At 33.1% G+C, this 16919-nt stretch overlaps 1 protein-coding gene across 1 annotated transcript in view; it reads right to left on the bottom strand.

Moving 5' to 3' along the window:
• Window positions 1-11586, bottom strand: part of LOC118189371 (nucleolar transcription factor 1-A-like) — a 142473-nt gene extending 130887 nt beyond the window's left edge. Inside the window, exon 1 of the mRNA XM_085811378.1 lies at window positions 11193-11586. Within this exon, the coding sequence (XP_085667504.1) occupies window positions 11193-11373 (181 nt within the window). The 5' untranslated portion in view covers window positions 11374-11586. The remainder of the gene's footprint in view (window positions 1-11192) is intronic.
• Between the last annotated feature and the right edge of the window lie 5333 nt (window positions 11587-16919).

Here is a 16919-nt window from a genome sequence, read left to right as displayed (position 1 = left end):
ATTAATAATATTATCAAGCACCTCAACAATAAGAAAGCCCCGGGCCCCGACTCTATAAACAACAAAATTCTAAAAATTGTGCACAATCATGACACAAGAATCCTTCTTAATTTCTTCAATAAATACTTAGAATTGTCGACCTTTCCCGATAACATGAAGAAAAGACAAATTATACTTTTCGAGAAGGATAGGAACCCCGAAGATCCTTCTGCATTTTGGCCAATAAATTTGCTGCCCGCTATAGGAAAAGTTCTAGAAAGACTTATTGCCGGGCGTTTGAGATATCACTTTATCAAAAATCAATAAACACCAATACGGATTCAAAGCCAACTCAAGCACTATTCATGCAATTGATAAAATACTGAAGCAAATCCAACAGAATAAATCAAAAGGTGAACACATTGCACTTATTTGTGTTGATTTAAAAAGTGCCTTCGTCTCAATATGGTGGCTTACATGCACTTAATAAGCCAACTGTCCCTCTAATCTTTTCAATATTCTCATACATTACTTTCATAATAGAGAAAGCATATTCATTCATAACAACATGATAACCAGCAAAAAATTCACTAGAGGATGTCCCCAAGGATCCTGCTTGAGTGCTGATTTCAGGGATCCTGCTTGAGTGCTCACCTTTAATGACGTCTTAAAATATGAATTTCCCGATCATATGAAGATCTTCGCGTTTGCGGATGACACTGCATTGGTTGTTAGTGGTAGGACTAGAGACATCCTCGAAAGCAATGTGAATGGTTCTCTCAAACAGCTTAACATAGAATGCCAGAAGTTGAAACTCTGCATTTCGCAAGTAAAGTCCAAGGTTATACTTTTTAACAAGCCCGGCCAAAAGTTTTTAAGAAAGCCCACCTTCACCCTGGATGGAAAGAAAATTAAGATTACCAAAGTCCTGAAGTTTCTCGGTATCCACATAGATAACCAACTTAATTTTATGTACCATCTCACGGAGATTCAGAAAAAGACAAATCAAATCGCTTATAATTTCAAAAAAATGCAAGGCACTAGCTGGGGACTTTGTCCTCATATTCAAGAATTTTTATTTACAACAGTAATTTCAAGTATAGTGAATTATGAGGCTGCAATCTGGGCGGAGACTATGACAGAAAGGAAGAAAAGGAAACTTTTCGTCATTCAGAGAAATTTCTCCTAAGCATTTGCAAAGCCTATAGAACGACAGCTAATTTCTCTCTATGCATACTCACTTATAATAATCTATTCTTCTTCCTCTATTCCAACAATATGGCAAGGAAAATTATCTCCAGAAAATTCTGTTTATCAAGCTGAGCTGTCAGCAATTCAATCTGCAGTAAATAAAGCTATATTAAATAATTTCAGGACAATAGCTATCTATTCAAACAGTCAATCTGCATTATATGCCCTGAAGGACAGAAACAATAAGAACCAACTGGTTCAGGATATTCAAAATACAATAAGTGCCCACCCAGAAATCCAGTTTATCCTCAATTGGGTGAAATCCCACAACGGCAACGAACGAGGCAGCTGACCTCCTTGCAAAGGATGCAACGACTAAGGCACTACACTATGACCATGTTCTGAATCAGTATATCACAGGGAACGGTCCTTTCCCCACCTACTTCCATGACAGAGGCATGTGCCCCACGGATCTCTGCATATGTGGTGAAAGGGGTGACCCTGATCATTACATTTTTTACTGTAATCTAACAGATGGCAAACATCTGATTAAGCCTAACAACAATCTAATACCATTTAAGAAATATGCAATAAAGAACAGACACCTTAGGGCCAAAATCAGAGACGTTCTTATACATATCCAAAGACTTGGACTGGATATTTGTCATATCTAATGCTTATTCATCTCCATATGTTACTATACTATATTTTTATTTTTTTTATTTAATTTATCTACGCAATGCTGATGGACGGGAGCTCCAAAGACTTGCTTATTACACCTTCCGCCTTAGAAAAGACATTTGTTCTTACATTTAGGCTTTTGGAAGCATCAGTTGTTGAACTTTTCAAGGACAGTCTTTTCTCAATATGATTTGTGTACACTATTAATACCAGAACTCAGTTATCTCAGAAAGTCCTCTCAAGTGGTTGATGGTAAAAAAAGAGGAGCGGGAGAACCTCGGACCACCCCTTGGCGTGACCTTCGAGAGGGAGAAGGCCATGACACTTTATAAACATGGCGATGTGGTCGTCGGAAAATCATCTGGATTTTTTAATTTTCGTCGGAAATATAATTTTATCATGTTGCTTAGTTAATTAAAATACCTGAAAGAAAGGAGGCTTTATATACATTATTTTCTTTAGCTTTTTAGGCTTTTACAGAATTTTAATTAACTTTGTGCATAAATATAATTGAAAAAAAACTGAAGAACAAGCGAAAATTTTGCAGAAATTTAAACGCTGATTGAAAATTGCCACTGTCATGATAAATTGAGAATGGGTTCTTAAGATAATAATTAATATTTTACCTAGGCTCAAGTATTAATTTATTCGCTTTTCAAAGCAAAATATATAACCATCAACTTCTATATCTCCTATGTATGTAAAATATGTATAAATTATCTAATAAATGTGATAAAAAATGTTTCATACAAGAAACATTAATCTTATACCAAAAAAGCCTTCCAACATTCATATTTGAAAAGAGATAACCTAACAAACAACATACACAACTGGCAAAAAATAGATATATAAATGATAATCGTAATTCCCATTATCTAAAAATTTAGAAGCTAAAATATGTATATACACCTGCATGTGATTGAAAAAAATAGTATTAAGAAATATCAGCATTACTACTAAATATTACAATCCATAATTATTGCATTTTTAATCATATAATATTTAAAAAAACATTAAATTTTACATTAAGTGCAAATTGCATTTCTGTTATTTTTCTCTTGAAATTTGTAATATATCTCTTGGTATCAATACGAATGTTGCAAGTTATGTTTTTTAATTATTACATTAGAATACATTCCATTTTCATTGCTAATTTTTTTTACATGCTTGTGATAGCAATAAAATTCATGATAAATGGGAAAAAACTTTTTGTTGTGTGCTAGTTAATGAAGAGCAGATTTAAATGTGCAGTTTTTACTATTCTTTATATTATTCAAATCATTTCTGTGCAGTACCCAAAGAAATATTACTGATTTGAAAAAATGAATAAAATGGCCGTGAGAATTTGCCATTGTCTAAAACAAGTGTATATATATATATATATATATATATATATATATATATTTACATATGATCGAAAGCAATGTTGCTAAAAATCATCAGCATTGCTGCTAATTATTGTACTTTTAACAGCTTGCTATTTAAAATACACTAAATGAATTTTTATGAATTGGAAATAGTAGTTCTGTTACTTTTTTCTGATAACTTTCAAACACTGCATAGTTTATGTTTTTTTTTTTTTTTTTTTTTTTAATATTGCCAGTTGTGTATGTTATATTATCTCATTTCAAATATGAAAATTGGAAGGCTTTTTTTTTTTTTTTTTTTTTGTTATATAAGATTTAGGTATGTTTCTTGTATAAAGTATTTTTTATCACATTTATTAGCTAATTTACACAGTATTTCATTTACATACGTTGGAGATATAGAAGTTGATGGTTATATACGTATTTTGCTCTGAAACGCGAATAAATTATTCCTTGAGTCTAGGTAAAATATTACTTATTATCTTAAGAACCTCTTCCCAATTTATCATGACAGTGGCAATTTTCAATCAGCGTTTAAATGTTTGTAAAATGTTCGTTTGTTCTTCGGTTCTCTCAATTATATTTATGTACAAAGTTAATTAAAATAGCTGTAAAAAGCTAAAGAAAATAATGTAGATAAAGCCTCCTTTCTTTCAGCTATTTTAATTAACTAAGCAACATGATAAAGTTATATTTCCGACGAAAATTTAAAAATCCAGATTACTTTCCAACGATAACATCGGACGGAAAGCTCCGCCATGTTTATAAAGTGTCATGGCCTTCTCCCTCTCGAAGGTCACGCCCTTGGGGTGTTCTCCCTCAAAATTGGGGTGAAAAGTTTAACAGTTAACTAGGTTCAGCAATACCTCAATTACCTGTGGTACTACAGAGGTGCTGGCCTAGCTTCTACCTGTACCTGTAGTCTTTAAACTGTAAACATTTCTTGCCAAAGTGCAGCTCCACATACAGATTATAAACTGATCCACTTGCTTTTGCTTCAAAGTCTACCTTTATTGAGAATTGTTTAATGTATTACAAAATAAATTCTAACCAAAGCAAAAAATGAAAGCTGACCAGCTGAAGAAACTGATGTAAAACATGTTATTTATCAGTTGACTCAGCCATTTTGTAACAAAAGAAGAAACATTATTAACCCATCAGCACACGCGCTGGGTTAAAATCCACGCCACGTGTAGTCTTTTCATAGAAAATAAGGGAAGGTCCTACGTAACCTTTCTAGTACTTCATGTACCTTTCGAGATCAAGGTTAGGAAGTAGTCGTCTAGAGGAATTTTTCCCGTTTCCTTGGGATTTTGTGTTTCCGGCGAAGGAATGTGCAATGGGATTTTAGCTACCCCGCGCGTGTACTAACATTTAACTTCTAGAGAGACATTCATTGAGATGAGTGCATACGAGCGAGAACAGTAACAACTGCGGGTTCTTCTCGCTAGTGTTGAAACTGATTGCAAAATTGAAGATACCAATTCTGAGTGCGATATATTTCTGAAAGTGCTCACGAAACTGATTCTGACCCTAATATGATGATTCACATGATTTAGGAAGCATATCTTCTTTGACATCAGATAATTTTTATGCTTGAAAAGATGGGACAATTTGAAGTCAAAAATTATCCTCGAAAAATGTTCGGACACGGCTGCGGAATATAGTGACACATTTACCTGGTGTCAAGAAAAGCTTTAGAAATTTGAAAAATCCAACTGAGTGTTTATTGCAAATTTTTGATGAAGATATAATGGAAGATTTGGTGAAATCAACAAAATATTTCAACATTTCATCAATAAGAAACAAATTCTCTAGAGAACATGATGCACAAGAGACAAATGTAGCTGAATTGAAGGCGTTGTTTTTCCTATTATATTACGTGTACTATAGACGAAAAATTAGAACCCTTTCGAGAAAGGTGTCAATTCAGACATATAAAAAGTAAGCTCCCAAGATATGGAATAAAAACTTTTGCTTTGTGCAGTTCTCATACATTTTATGCATAAAACCTAGAAATTTATGCAGGTCAGCAGCTATATAGACAATCAAATGTGGCATTGGATGTTGTACAAGACTTATTGCACTCATAAGTGACACTAAAAGAAATATAACTATGGACAATTGGTACATGAGCATTCCTTTGGCTGATGAATTATTGAAAAAGCACAAACTGACATGTTTTGGGACACTTTGAAAAGATAAGCGTGAAATTGCAGAAGAATTTCTGGCAAATAAAACAGGCTTCTGTAGTCTTCGCGTTTTGGGTTTAGAAGGTAAAGAATTAACTCTGACTTCATATGTTCCAAAAAAGAGTAAATCGGTTTTTGTTCTATCATCCATGCATGAGGATAATCAAACCGATCCATTGTCTAAAGAGCAGCTTAAGCTCGAAATGATAACTTTTTGCAACTCTACAAAAGATGATGTTTATACTGTTGATGAGTTATGTGGAACTTAGTCTGTTTCAAGAAAATGCTGCCGCTGGCCTCTAATGGGATTTTTCAGACTAATGAGCACTGCAAGTATAAATGCTTTTATTATTCATCGACCAAATAACGACCAAGTGAATATGAACCAAAGAGCTTTTCTCAAAGATTTAGCATCACAGCTTGTAAAAGAACATGTCCTAAAAAAGGCTGCAATTATATCTCTCTCGAAAGAACTCAAAACTGGAGTAAAAAAGTTGGCAGGAATAGAAGATGCAGCAGACCTTCACCCTAAGAAATTGTTTGTAAAAATATGTTGTCACACTATGTGAGGATTGTTCAAAACGAGATTATTTGAATAATTAAACTCAAGTAGGAGGAAAAACCTATGTGTTATTTATATTTTTTAATATTCGTATTTAGAATCTATTCTTTGATATGAATAATTGTATGATATTATATTGAGTTTTAAGGAAAACAGCTAGTAAGAATGCAGCCTTTTCATATTCCTCTAGTGCTTTACCAAACCACTCTTTTATAATAAACACTTATGTTTAAAAATATGTACATATGAAAACTGATTTTTCTAATATAAGAAATCATATATGTATCTTATATAGTTTAGTAATTTTTCATAAATTTAGATTTTTGTGGCTTACTTTAGGTAACCAGAATGCAATTGTTTGAATAACTTTAAGACTGTAAGATAAGACTTAACTGTAAGATTATCTCGAATTAAAACTGGAAAAATGATTTAACAGAATTCACAAAGCTATTAGTCATTTATACATTCATTTAAAACAAAGAAAATGCATTTATTTATACGTTGGGAGGTGAACTTCGAAAAACAAACACTGGGGTAAAATTTTGTCCCGTGCGTATACTGATGTAGCGCAGTGATGCGCGTGTGCTGAAGGGTTAAGAAAAGGTTCTTTATTTCTTTCAGTTTAGTAAAAAAACATGAAGAAAGCAATTAGTTACACTGGCACAAATAACTGTGCAAACTATTCTGCAAAATGCACAAGATTAATATTAATGGTTTAAAATGCAAAAGAGAAATTGTTGCTGTGTGATTATGTAAAAGTAATTTTTTGGAAGATTTTTTAACTCTGTAGCAAAAATTAATTTAATGAACTACATTACAACATGTTTAGTTAGAAATAATTTTAAATGCTAGATTTTTTTCCCATTAATTAAGTTGCAGTAAAATGACTTCATACTATAATTAGGGCTAAGCTGAAAACACCGTAATTACTAGTGTTAAAGGGGATGGCATGCAGCTGGAACTGTCCTGCTGAAAGCTACCTTTCAGCCATGTATACGGGACATTTTGCAATGCTAGTTAAAATACTTCACTTTCAACTCTGTCTCACGTTAAGTCAACCAAGCATTATCCTGTGTATATCCAGGAATGATTGCAGTCATGGGCATCTTGCAGGGCTGATAAGGGTTTTACATCTGGTGGCTACCAAATCAGTACTTATACTCCAATGACAAGATATTTCACTGGTTTAGTATTTATTGAGAATAGCCAAACCTGTCATTTAGATCAGCTGTCTTCATGTTCACTGCATGAAGTCACCAAGTACAGGGTTAGCAATAAATAAGTTTCCCACTTAAAAGGGCTCTAGAATGCATTCTGTTAGTGCAAATGAGATAAAATTTGAACCACAGATAATTTAAATGATGCATTTGACATTTATTAAATAACAAATTTTAGTACAAAAGTCCTCCAATAGGTGACACTGTAATACACATAACATTTAATATGCTTCATAAATGTTAACTAATATAAAAAAGGTGCATTATAACTGCTCAATATGTTCCCCTTCATGTTCAACAATACACTCTAAACAAAGAACAATATTTTCCACAGCTGACTGAAGGGAGTCTGCTGGAATATCAAGAACATGGAGTGGAAAATTATCCTTTAGATCTTGGTAGAGATGCTGGCCTTTCATTGGTAGATATTGTGCTTCATAAACCACACAACAAAATGTCACAGGGGTGATGACGGCGAACAACGAGGCAATGCTGTTGGAAAATGCCGGATGATTACATGTTTATCTGTGAAATGCCATCTTAGCAATTGCTTTACATGACGTTCAGTGTGAGGAGGTCAGCAACCCTGCATGAAAATGATATCTGAAGCCATCCATACTGTTGAAATTGTGGAATTACAAAATCCCTCAGCATATTACGATACCGTTGTTCTGTTATGGAACAGATTTGAATTTCATCTGCAGTTATCTCTTCTGAAGGTAGCCATAAAACCACAAGAGATGCAAAGGTTGTTCCTAGATAGTGTGAAGGTTTTTCTCTGCCCAATTTTATACAATTGTAGATGTTAACTTGTCCATTGAGGCAAAAGTTTTATGAACCTCTGAGTCCCCATCCTGCAGTAGCTGCACAGGCTTGAGTTTGTAAGGAAAAAAATTCAAAATCCTCCTTAAGATTTTCTGTACATACCCAATACACGGAAAACAACTGGCACACTCATACTACCATACGATGATTGACTGCTGGCTTCAACAATCGCGGAAGCTATAATTTTGACACTGTAAGACTGGATTTACTTTCGCCCTTTATCTGGAAGAATGCCAAATTGCCCGATTGTTTCAAATTTCTTTACCATCTTGCATAAGGCACGTACAGACATTGAACCTATTTATATCTGCTTCATATGATGGAATTCTTTTACAGCTGCACAGGAATTCTTCTGGTTCCGGTAAAACAATTTTAGCAGTAGCTCTTTTTCTTGCAATGTAAGCATGATGTGCAGAGAAGTAACCAAGGCTCGTGCAGAAACTTCCTTCTTTTTATACCAAAAATAATGATAATAGGCATGCACTGTTATGCAAATGATGTTTCACATTTTCGATATATACAAATAAATACCATTTATTTTATAGCACCACCTATCAGCTGATTTTTGTACTAAAACTGTTTATTTAATAAATGTCAAGTGCATCATTTCAATTAGCTGGAGTTCAAATTTTACCTCATTTGTACCAACGGAATACATTCTGTAGCCCTCTGAATTGGAAAACTTATTTCTTGCTAACTCTGTATATCTAACTGCGCAGTCATGATAACTGGAAGAAAAATTGCTTCAATTCACTAAACAAACATGTTTACAACATCTCTATCAGTAAAGTACCCCGTGGCATGCTAGTCTCGATGACCATGTCGAACGATTCATGCACATAATACATTTGAACATTAGTTTCATGCAGTGAAATAAAAACCCAGAACTTCAATAAATGGCTATTGCAGGATTCAGTAAGATATTTTAGAAGTTCATAAAAATACTTCATAACCACATGTAATCAGCACGAAGCAATGGAATGCAAATGTCAAAACAACCTTTTTTTCTTATGTTTCCAACAATTTTCTATACTCACAGGTGACAATAAATCTGCACCTTTGAAAACCCTGCAGGCAAAGCTTCAATTGTTAACCTGTTACTTAAGTATTTCATGGGGTAATGAACCATAAATCAAGTAATACAGAAATTTATTTTATACTCGACGGAAAGTATGGCACAAGTAGCACACAGTCTGTCAGCGGGGAAGGGGGGGAATCATAAAAATACATTGTGGGAAGTATTAAGCATGCATTTCCCATTTAATTACATCCCATTCACCAGCTGGAATTTCTTAGTCGAGAAACTCTTAGTCAATGGTGAGCTGGTCACCGTTATTCGGCCCTGATGATACTACTGTTACAGAACAAAACAACTGTTTCAGTGAAATACGAATCTACGAGATGATGAGTCATGAAAATTTAAAAAAACAGGTTGTGAAGATTAACGGTTGGTGAAAGGCTGTTTTCAAAGAGATAAAATAACATTGCCTATGTTCTGACAACTCAGTGGATTTTTGATGATATTTGGCACGAAACTAAAGAGAATACTCATTTTTGCTACAGTATTAACCAAAAAGCCACAACTTTGTTAAAAGAAATATCAAAAAAGAAATGATCATTATTTGGATTTCAGGACCACCTATACCACCTATAAAAGAGAAGTTTTGAAGAACCAGCTTCGAGCTTTCAAAATATAACCAAAAATTAAATTTTGTGGATCCAGATTCGGGAGTTCATATGTAAAATATCAAGAACATATGGAATTCTTCAAAATGGCAGAACAAGAAATATAGAAGTACAGCAAGACATCATTAGAAGTTGTACTTCGCAAAATCTCCAGCGTGCGAGACTGTGCATGGGAAATTCTAAAGATATGCTCATTTAAAAATTATTTTGCGATATTGCTGTTAAATTTAATTTTATGGTTGAATTGCAAAGAACATGATATTTAATAAATTAGGGTAACACAGAAAAGATTAAAAAAAAAGGCCGCTTTGGGTGTAATGTAATTGTTTTTCATTTAATTATAATTACTTATTGTTTTGTTCATTACTCGATATATAATTCCAGACTGCCTTCTACAGGACTGTGGAACTTTCAGAAATTAAGTGTCCTATAGGAAAAAATACTTATCTAATTCCCATTTTTATTTAATTATATATTTATATACGTAGTTTTAATAACTAATAATTATAAATAGAATTTAATAATATTAATGATTTAGTAAATTATGAAATGACAAGTCATTTTCATAATTTACTAAAAATTAATATTTAAAAATAAAGGAAGTTTTTTTTTCCATTTTTGAAATCTTAGAATATTTTTAAACACACTTGAGTTTTAAAAGTTATAAAAATATAATTCGAAATTTTAAAACATTTTTATTTTTTGATTTATTAAAAAAGTATTTTTTCCCTAACTGCACCACCAAAGAACAGATTAAACATTCCTCACTTCATGCGTAAAATTTAGAAGAGGAAAAACCCTCGCACGCTTTAAATTAGGGACCCCACTTCGTGCCTCTGTAACTACCACGATCGATGGTTTTAAGTAGACGAGAGAAGCAGGCCAGCCTTCCAACCCCTTCACCTTTGGCCGCTACCAACGCTCGACGGCCCCGGCTCCACAGAAACCGGTTCCCGCACGCCCGCTGCCACAGCCATCGATTTGGGGCGGCGCGGGCCTCCGACAGTTGCCCGGTTCCAACAGTCCGGCAACCTACGGGAAGTGCAACCGCCAATACAACGCCATTCTGCACGCCAGCCAATGCCATGACCGAGGTTCTTTGTCTCCAACGGCGACTCACCCTAGCTGTTTCTGGAGAAAGTTCGCCATAGCTGATATACCACGTTCCTCAGATAAAATTGTAATATGAAAACTGATTATATCACAAACTAAAATGAAATGTACTCGTAACAACAGAATTTCTACTGACAAGAATTAAAAAATCAGTATTTTTAGATCGCGAAACCTGGCAATTTGTTTTGGCTCGATTCTTTATGAAATTTTAAATAACGCGAAAGAAAATAAATGCATATTGCAAGCAAATATTTGATATAATCGAGTTATGATAACACAGAAGTACTGGTTTTGAATTGATGAACAGACGTTGTTAAAAATAGGTTGCAGTTTTAAGAATCTCTAACTCAAAAAATATATGAATGCACATCAAACTCACCATCACTCTCCTTTTTGGGCTTTGTTTTCCCTCCACTGAGATCCATAGGTTTAGATTTTTTGCTCGGGACAGGTGAAACATCCGATGCCTGAACCGGTCCGTTGGCAGACGGTTCAGCGACGGCGGCAGGGTTCGGTCTCTTCGACGCCTTACGACGAGAGGATATCACCGTCGTCGCCATTTTCGTGATCGGTGATCAAATCAAAACAGAATTAGTAGCACCAACAATCTCACTAGCAAGACCAGCGTTGGAATCCAAAAGACTTCAGCTGCACGTGATCGTCGACCAGCGGTCAAAAATTCAGCAATTTCTTCCTTGGATACAGGTTGACGTGAAAACCTCGAATGCAATCAGGCTGTAACCCGCCGGCGCGTGAACTCAATGGACGCCTAGTTCCGCGCCTGCGCCGAACGATGGCCACTCACAAGCCGGTCGAAATTCGCAGCCTTCATTGTAATTAAAGTGTCCTGGCGCTTTTTGTTGGTATACAAACTCGCCTTCCGTATGTAATCCTCGAACTTCTTTTCTGCAGATGTAATACAGATCTGCATATATATTAATATTTCCGTTGGATTTCGCAGGAAGTATTCTTTTAGTTTATTTACGCGCTGTTTTCAAATTATTTTTGGAGACTTAACATTTGTAGAAATGAGTACATGCTTTTTCAGCTTGTTACAATTTATAATCGTTTAGCTTCGTAGCTAATTTTTTTAAAAGTAAACAAATATGCCCTTCGTCATTAAAGGTCCCCAATTAATTTTAACGTTTTATTAACTCCCTCGGGTGTTTAAAGCACTAGAGATTAGTCAAAATGTATGTAAATTGGTATATATTCAATATATAATCATTTCAGCTAAATATGATACTTTTATTCAGTAAAATATGCAGATACTTTCATTATTAACTTTGTAATGTTTACAATACATATATATAGTTTATTATTAACTTTAAACAATCAAATGTTAATTAAACAATATCTTTTATGTTAAGTGATTATATTAATTGCTGAAGTATATATATTACTTCTTCTGAAATACTTTTATATGATTTAAAAAAAAAAAAAAAAAAAGGAAAAGAAAATAGTTCATTTGCAATAAAAAAAAGGCTTGACTAAATTAAGGTTAATTATTTTATTATCTTAAATTCCTAAGTATCATTTAAAAATAATTATATTTGATATCATAAACAAGTAATTATTATTAGAGGATAAATTTAATTTTCCTCTAATATTAAATTTTTTAAAGTTATTTCCAGAAATATTTAAAATGAATATCGAATGTTTTAAATGAAGTAAAATAATGGTATTTTTGATGGTCTTCCTACAGAGTATATTTTACACTAATTTTTTAGATACGTTTTTAATTCTGATCTCCATTTATGGTATATGGGGGTGAGTATTTTAACCTTTTCAGAGTAACCTATAAATCCTTTTTTATTCAATTTTTCTGTGCGTACAGAAGGAAATCTTTAGGTGTGTCCAGACCGGACACAGTGTGCCGCGAAGGGTTAAATGTCCAAGATTATAATTTGTTTTTTGCTGTATGTATATATATATATAGCTATTTATGAGAAAAGAAATACTTTATACTCAGTGGTCATATTTTTTAATACCTGTGTTGAACATTTTGGAAATTGTTAAGGAAGTGAACGCTAATGGTATATAATCAGCAAAACCATTTTTCTTCACATTAAAGATCTGCAATTCTATTGTAATTAGCCCACCAGTGGCCGAGCATTAAAGTTACTGAATACTGTTAGTTCAGTCTGGGGTTTGAATCGTAAAGAGCGTGCTAGCTGCATGGGCAATTTTATGGTTTCCCCCATGTGTAACATGTGCATGAGCCAGTTTCCCTTAGAATCCTTTATGAAGGTATCCCTTCCCGTAGGCAGAGAGACTACGAGTACTTTGCCATAATTAAATAAAATCAGACTAAAAACAGATGTAATTTATTTTATTTCTTTATATATTTATTATAATTGATGGTAAAAACTTGTTAATACTTCTGTCTGCAGGCATAATAAAATAATAACATATTCGGTACTTTTCCGTTTTGCCGGCGCAAGCGATAAAGTCGCCAATAATGGTACAACCGATGCCAAACGGAATATTCTCGCTGGTAACCTTTTACGGCTCATTTTCAAAACAAGTCGCAGCTTTTTCTTATCAGATTGATTGTTTCTTTCATTACTGGCATATAATTACATAGAATTTTTATCATATAGTTCAGTTTTATGTCTAAGGCCATTTTCGGTAATTAAGTCAGTTAGGATGCAATCACAGCGCTTGCCCGAAGCCGAAAATATAGAAAAGGTAAAGTCAAAGGTTAAATTCCTCGACTCTAACGAGAATGCATTAGCGAAGTAAAGTACTGCATTTTTACATAATTTCTGAGTAAGTTATTCGTACGAACTGAATTATTTCTTGCATTTAAACTTGTGTTCCAAATTAAGATTTAACTTCAAATTAATGTAGATAATTACTGAGAGCATTAGATTTTTGTAGAGTAGTTTACGTGAGATGAGATCGCTTGGGGTCACGTGATATGAACCGGCGAATCAGGATGTTGAACCATAGTAAATTCTTAATTTAATGTCTTTTTGCAAATTTATTGCCTTCATTTATTGGCTTTTTATAAAATTGTAAGCGATATTAAAATGTTTATGCCTTCAAAAAAAAAGAATTCTTAGAACTAACATTCTTTTTTAATATTTTTATGTGCATACTGTATGTTGTCGCCAATAAAGTCTGCTTGGCGAGATTTGCGCCGGCGAAACGGAAAAGTACCACATATTCTTACCAGGCTTTTTGAATAAAAACTGAAACTGTATGTTAACAATAATTCTTCCTTTTACTCTTATTTTTCTGCAAAATAATTTTTCTGACTTAATTATAGTCCCAAGTGTGAATTTTTTACTTTTTGACTCTCTCTCTATATATACGAAATGATAAAAGCACAAGGAAAAGGCGGAGCAGTGTCGTTGCGTGCTTAGATCCATATTGAAGAAGAATTTTGATTGTGTAGTATGCTAAGAATGTTAATTTGGTAATATCTAAAGAACTTGGCAGTCGAAGTAGATTTAATTCCATTTTTGTTTGCAATTGATAATTTTTGGTCACAATCACTTGGCACTCTAGTCGTGCCTTTCCACAGAAGATTTACATTTTTGATATTGTTGAGGAAGCCAGCGAAATTACATCTTAGCACAGTAGAGAGCAAAAGCTGAACTACATAGTTATGCAAGATGGAAGCATGCGAAGAAAAAAGTTTTGGTTTGCAATTTGGTGACTGGTCAAGAGGCATCTGCAATAAGGGTTACGTAAGATTGCATGATTAATTTGAATGATGCCGTTTAGACTAAAGCTCTATTTTTAGGACAGATAAATGAAGTTCCCAAATGAAATAGAAAATAAAAGATGTTATAGTGAATTAAATTTAGAAGTTTGCTTTCATATTTTTTATCTTACACCTACATGTTTCTTGACTTGGAAATATAATATATATATAATCGTCATCTTAATCAAATTAGGTACTATTCGGTTTTGAGGGCCGTAAAAATATTGTAGCGAAAATGTATACGCAAAAGCACCAAATCTAGCAAACGCGCCCATTTAACAGCGCGCCAAATCTAGCGTACACGTTGATTTCAGATTGCATAAGTTTATATAGTTTTATATTTCTTAAGACGCCATTGACATACTAGTTTAATTTTTAAATCCTTTTTTCATATCCTATGGATTTAACAATTTGGGAATTGCCCATGATGAAAAGTCGGCAATAGAATTTTGGGTAAAGTGCAGAATCGCCCACTGCTTGACGCGTTTTTAAGAATTGCACATACTCGGTATCCATGTGCACATCGATCTATTTTCACTTTTAAAAAAAATCCTAGAATTGCACAAAAATGGCATTGCGCACACCCTTGACTTTATCTATGTACACATCGACCTATTTTTACTTAAAAAGTAAAAGAAAATTGACAAAAATTCAATTGTTTTTACCCTTGTAAAAAGCGGCAAGCAAATATGTGAGCGATTCTGCACTTTACCGAGAATATTTACAAAGAAAAGGCATCATTCATTATAGAAAATTACGTTTGAACAACCAACGAGATGAAATTATGCTTTAGCGATAAGTTGGTAGCGAAATAGCGATGCAGGCATCCATTCAGTTATATTTAGCAATTTTTATATAAATTATAATAATGATCTGAAATAGTTATTTACTCTTATGCTTCTATTCAGTCATGTTTAGCCTTTTTCATATAAATTATAATAATAAAAAAGTATTATATGAAATTAACCTTTCATCTAAATTAAAACATCAATCTTAGATAGTTGTTTACTATTATATTTCCTTTCTTGCCGCTATTATTTTTGGCAGCATTGGCATCAACAATAATTTGGCGATTTTTTACAGCCCTCGAAACCAAATAGTACCTCAAATTATATTCATGTGTTTAAAAAACATTGCATCAAAATTCTGTGATCCAAATTCTACATATCATTTATCTCATTATGAAATTTATTTTATGAATTATTACAACCCATAAATTTACTCTGAAAATATATTATTTAACAGTAGTCACTCCAGTTATTTTAATATGATTCCTTCTCTTTGTAAGTGAAATAATTTCATCTCTTTGGGGCAATGTTAAAACATATGGCAATTTTATGCTCATAAGAAAAAGTTATATTTTGGATATAAGATAATTGCAATTTTTTCTTTCAAACTTAATTGCCTACTTTTTAATATCCTGATAAATTCCAAGGTCCATTTAAAACTGATAACTACTTTTTTTTCCCTTGTTATATGCCAAAATTTAGAAAAGGAAGAATTTCATCTTTATTTATTTTCCCAGCAAAAATGAGCATTTTGGCAGTTGACATCACAGTTGAACATACAGATTTCAGGAAAATTAGTTTTCACTAATTTGAAATATGTTTGAGGTTTGTTTGGGATGAACACAGCGGCTTATACCATAGAACTTGTACAAGCCAAAGCTGAAGGATGTAGAAAAAAGTTTGTGCTTTTAAAACTATTAGCAAATGGTGTCTAAAAAATGTGTAGCATTTTATTTAGCTATTGATATCAAGCATTTAAGAAAGTGAAGCAGTAATTTTTACTCTTATGTCAGTACACGAGAAATATTGAAATATAATCAAAATCAAGAATTGTTAAGTATACTTGTATATTAGGGTAAATGTTACCTCTAGTGGCATGAAGTCATATTCTTCTGATGAGAGAATTAAATTGTGTATATCCACATAATGCTTCTCTTTTATTTGGCAAGATTTTTTTTCTCAAGCAAACGTATTGCATGTTAACATTAAGGTAAACACTAATACAAATCCAGTTTTTAAAGGCATTGTCTTTTGATTTCTGAAAAGTAACATACTGAATAATTAAAACATAGGATAAAAATGTCTGTTATGAACCAGCTGATTTCCACTTAGTTTAGAAGAAAAAAGTGGAATTTATTTCTGTTTTTCTCCCACAATACATTTTCAGATATTCATAAAAGAATATAGTGTGCCAGCAGGAATGAATGAGATTGAAATGACAAGAACATGAATTGCTTGCATTTAATGATATTATCGTTTACCTTATCGTTTAGGGATAATATTCAAGGATTTCTCATAAAAGGCGTTTTATTTTTTAATGAATATAGAAAATAAAAAAGGGCACTGGGTGCGTTATTGAAATAAACTTAGACAACCCCCCCCC

The sequence above is a fragment of the Stegodyphus dumicola genome, chromosome 2 (assembly GCF_044657685.1).
Source record: "Stegodyphus dumicola isolate Sdum_Otavi_A_Nest chromosome 2, ASM4465768v1".
In the NCBI taxonomy this organism is placed as follows: Eukaryota; Metazoa; Arthropoda; class Arachnida; order Araneae; family Eresidae; genus Stegodyphus; species Stegodyphus dumicola.
Note: the sequence above shows the minus strand (reverse complement) of the source record. Positions and strands in the feature narration are given on the sequence as shown.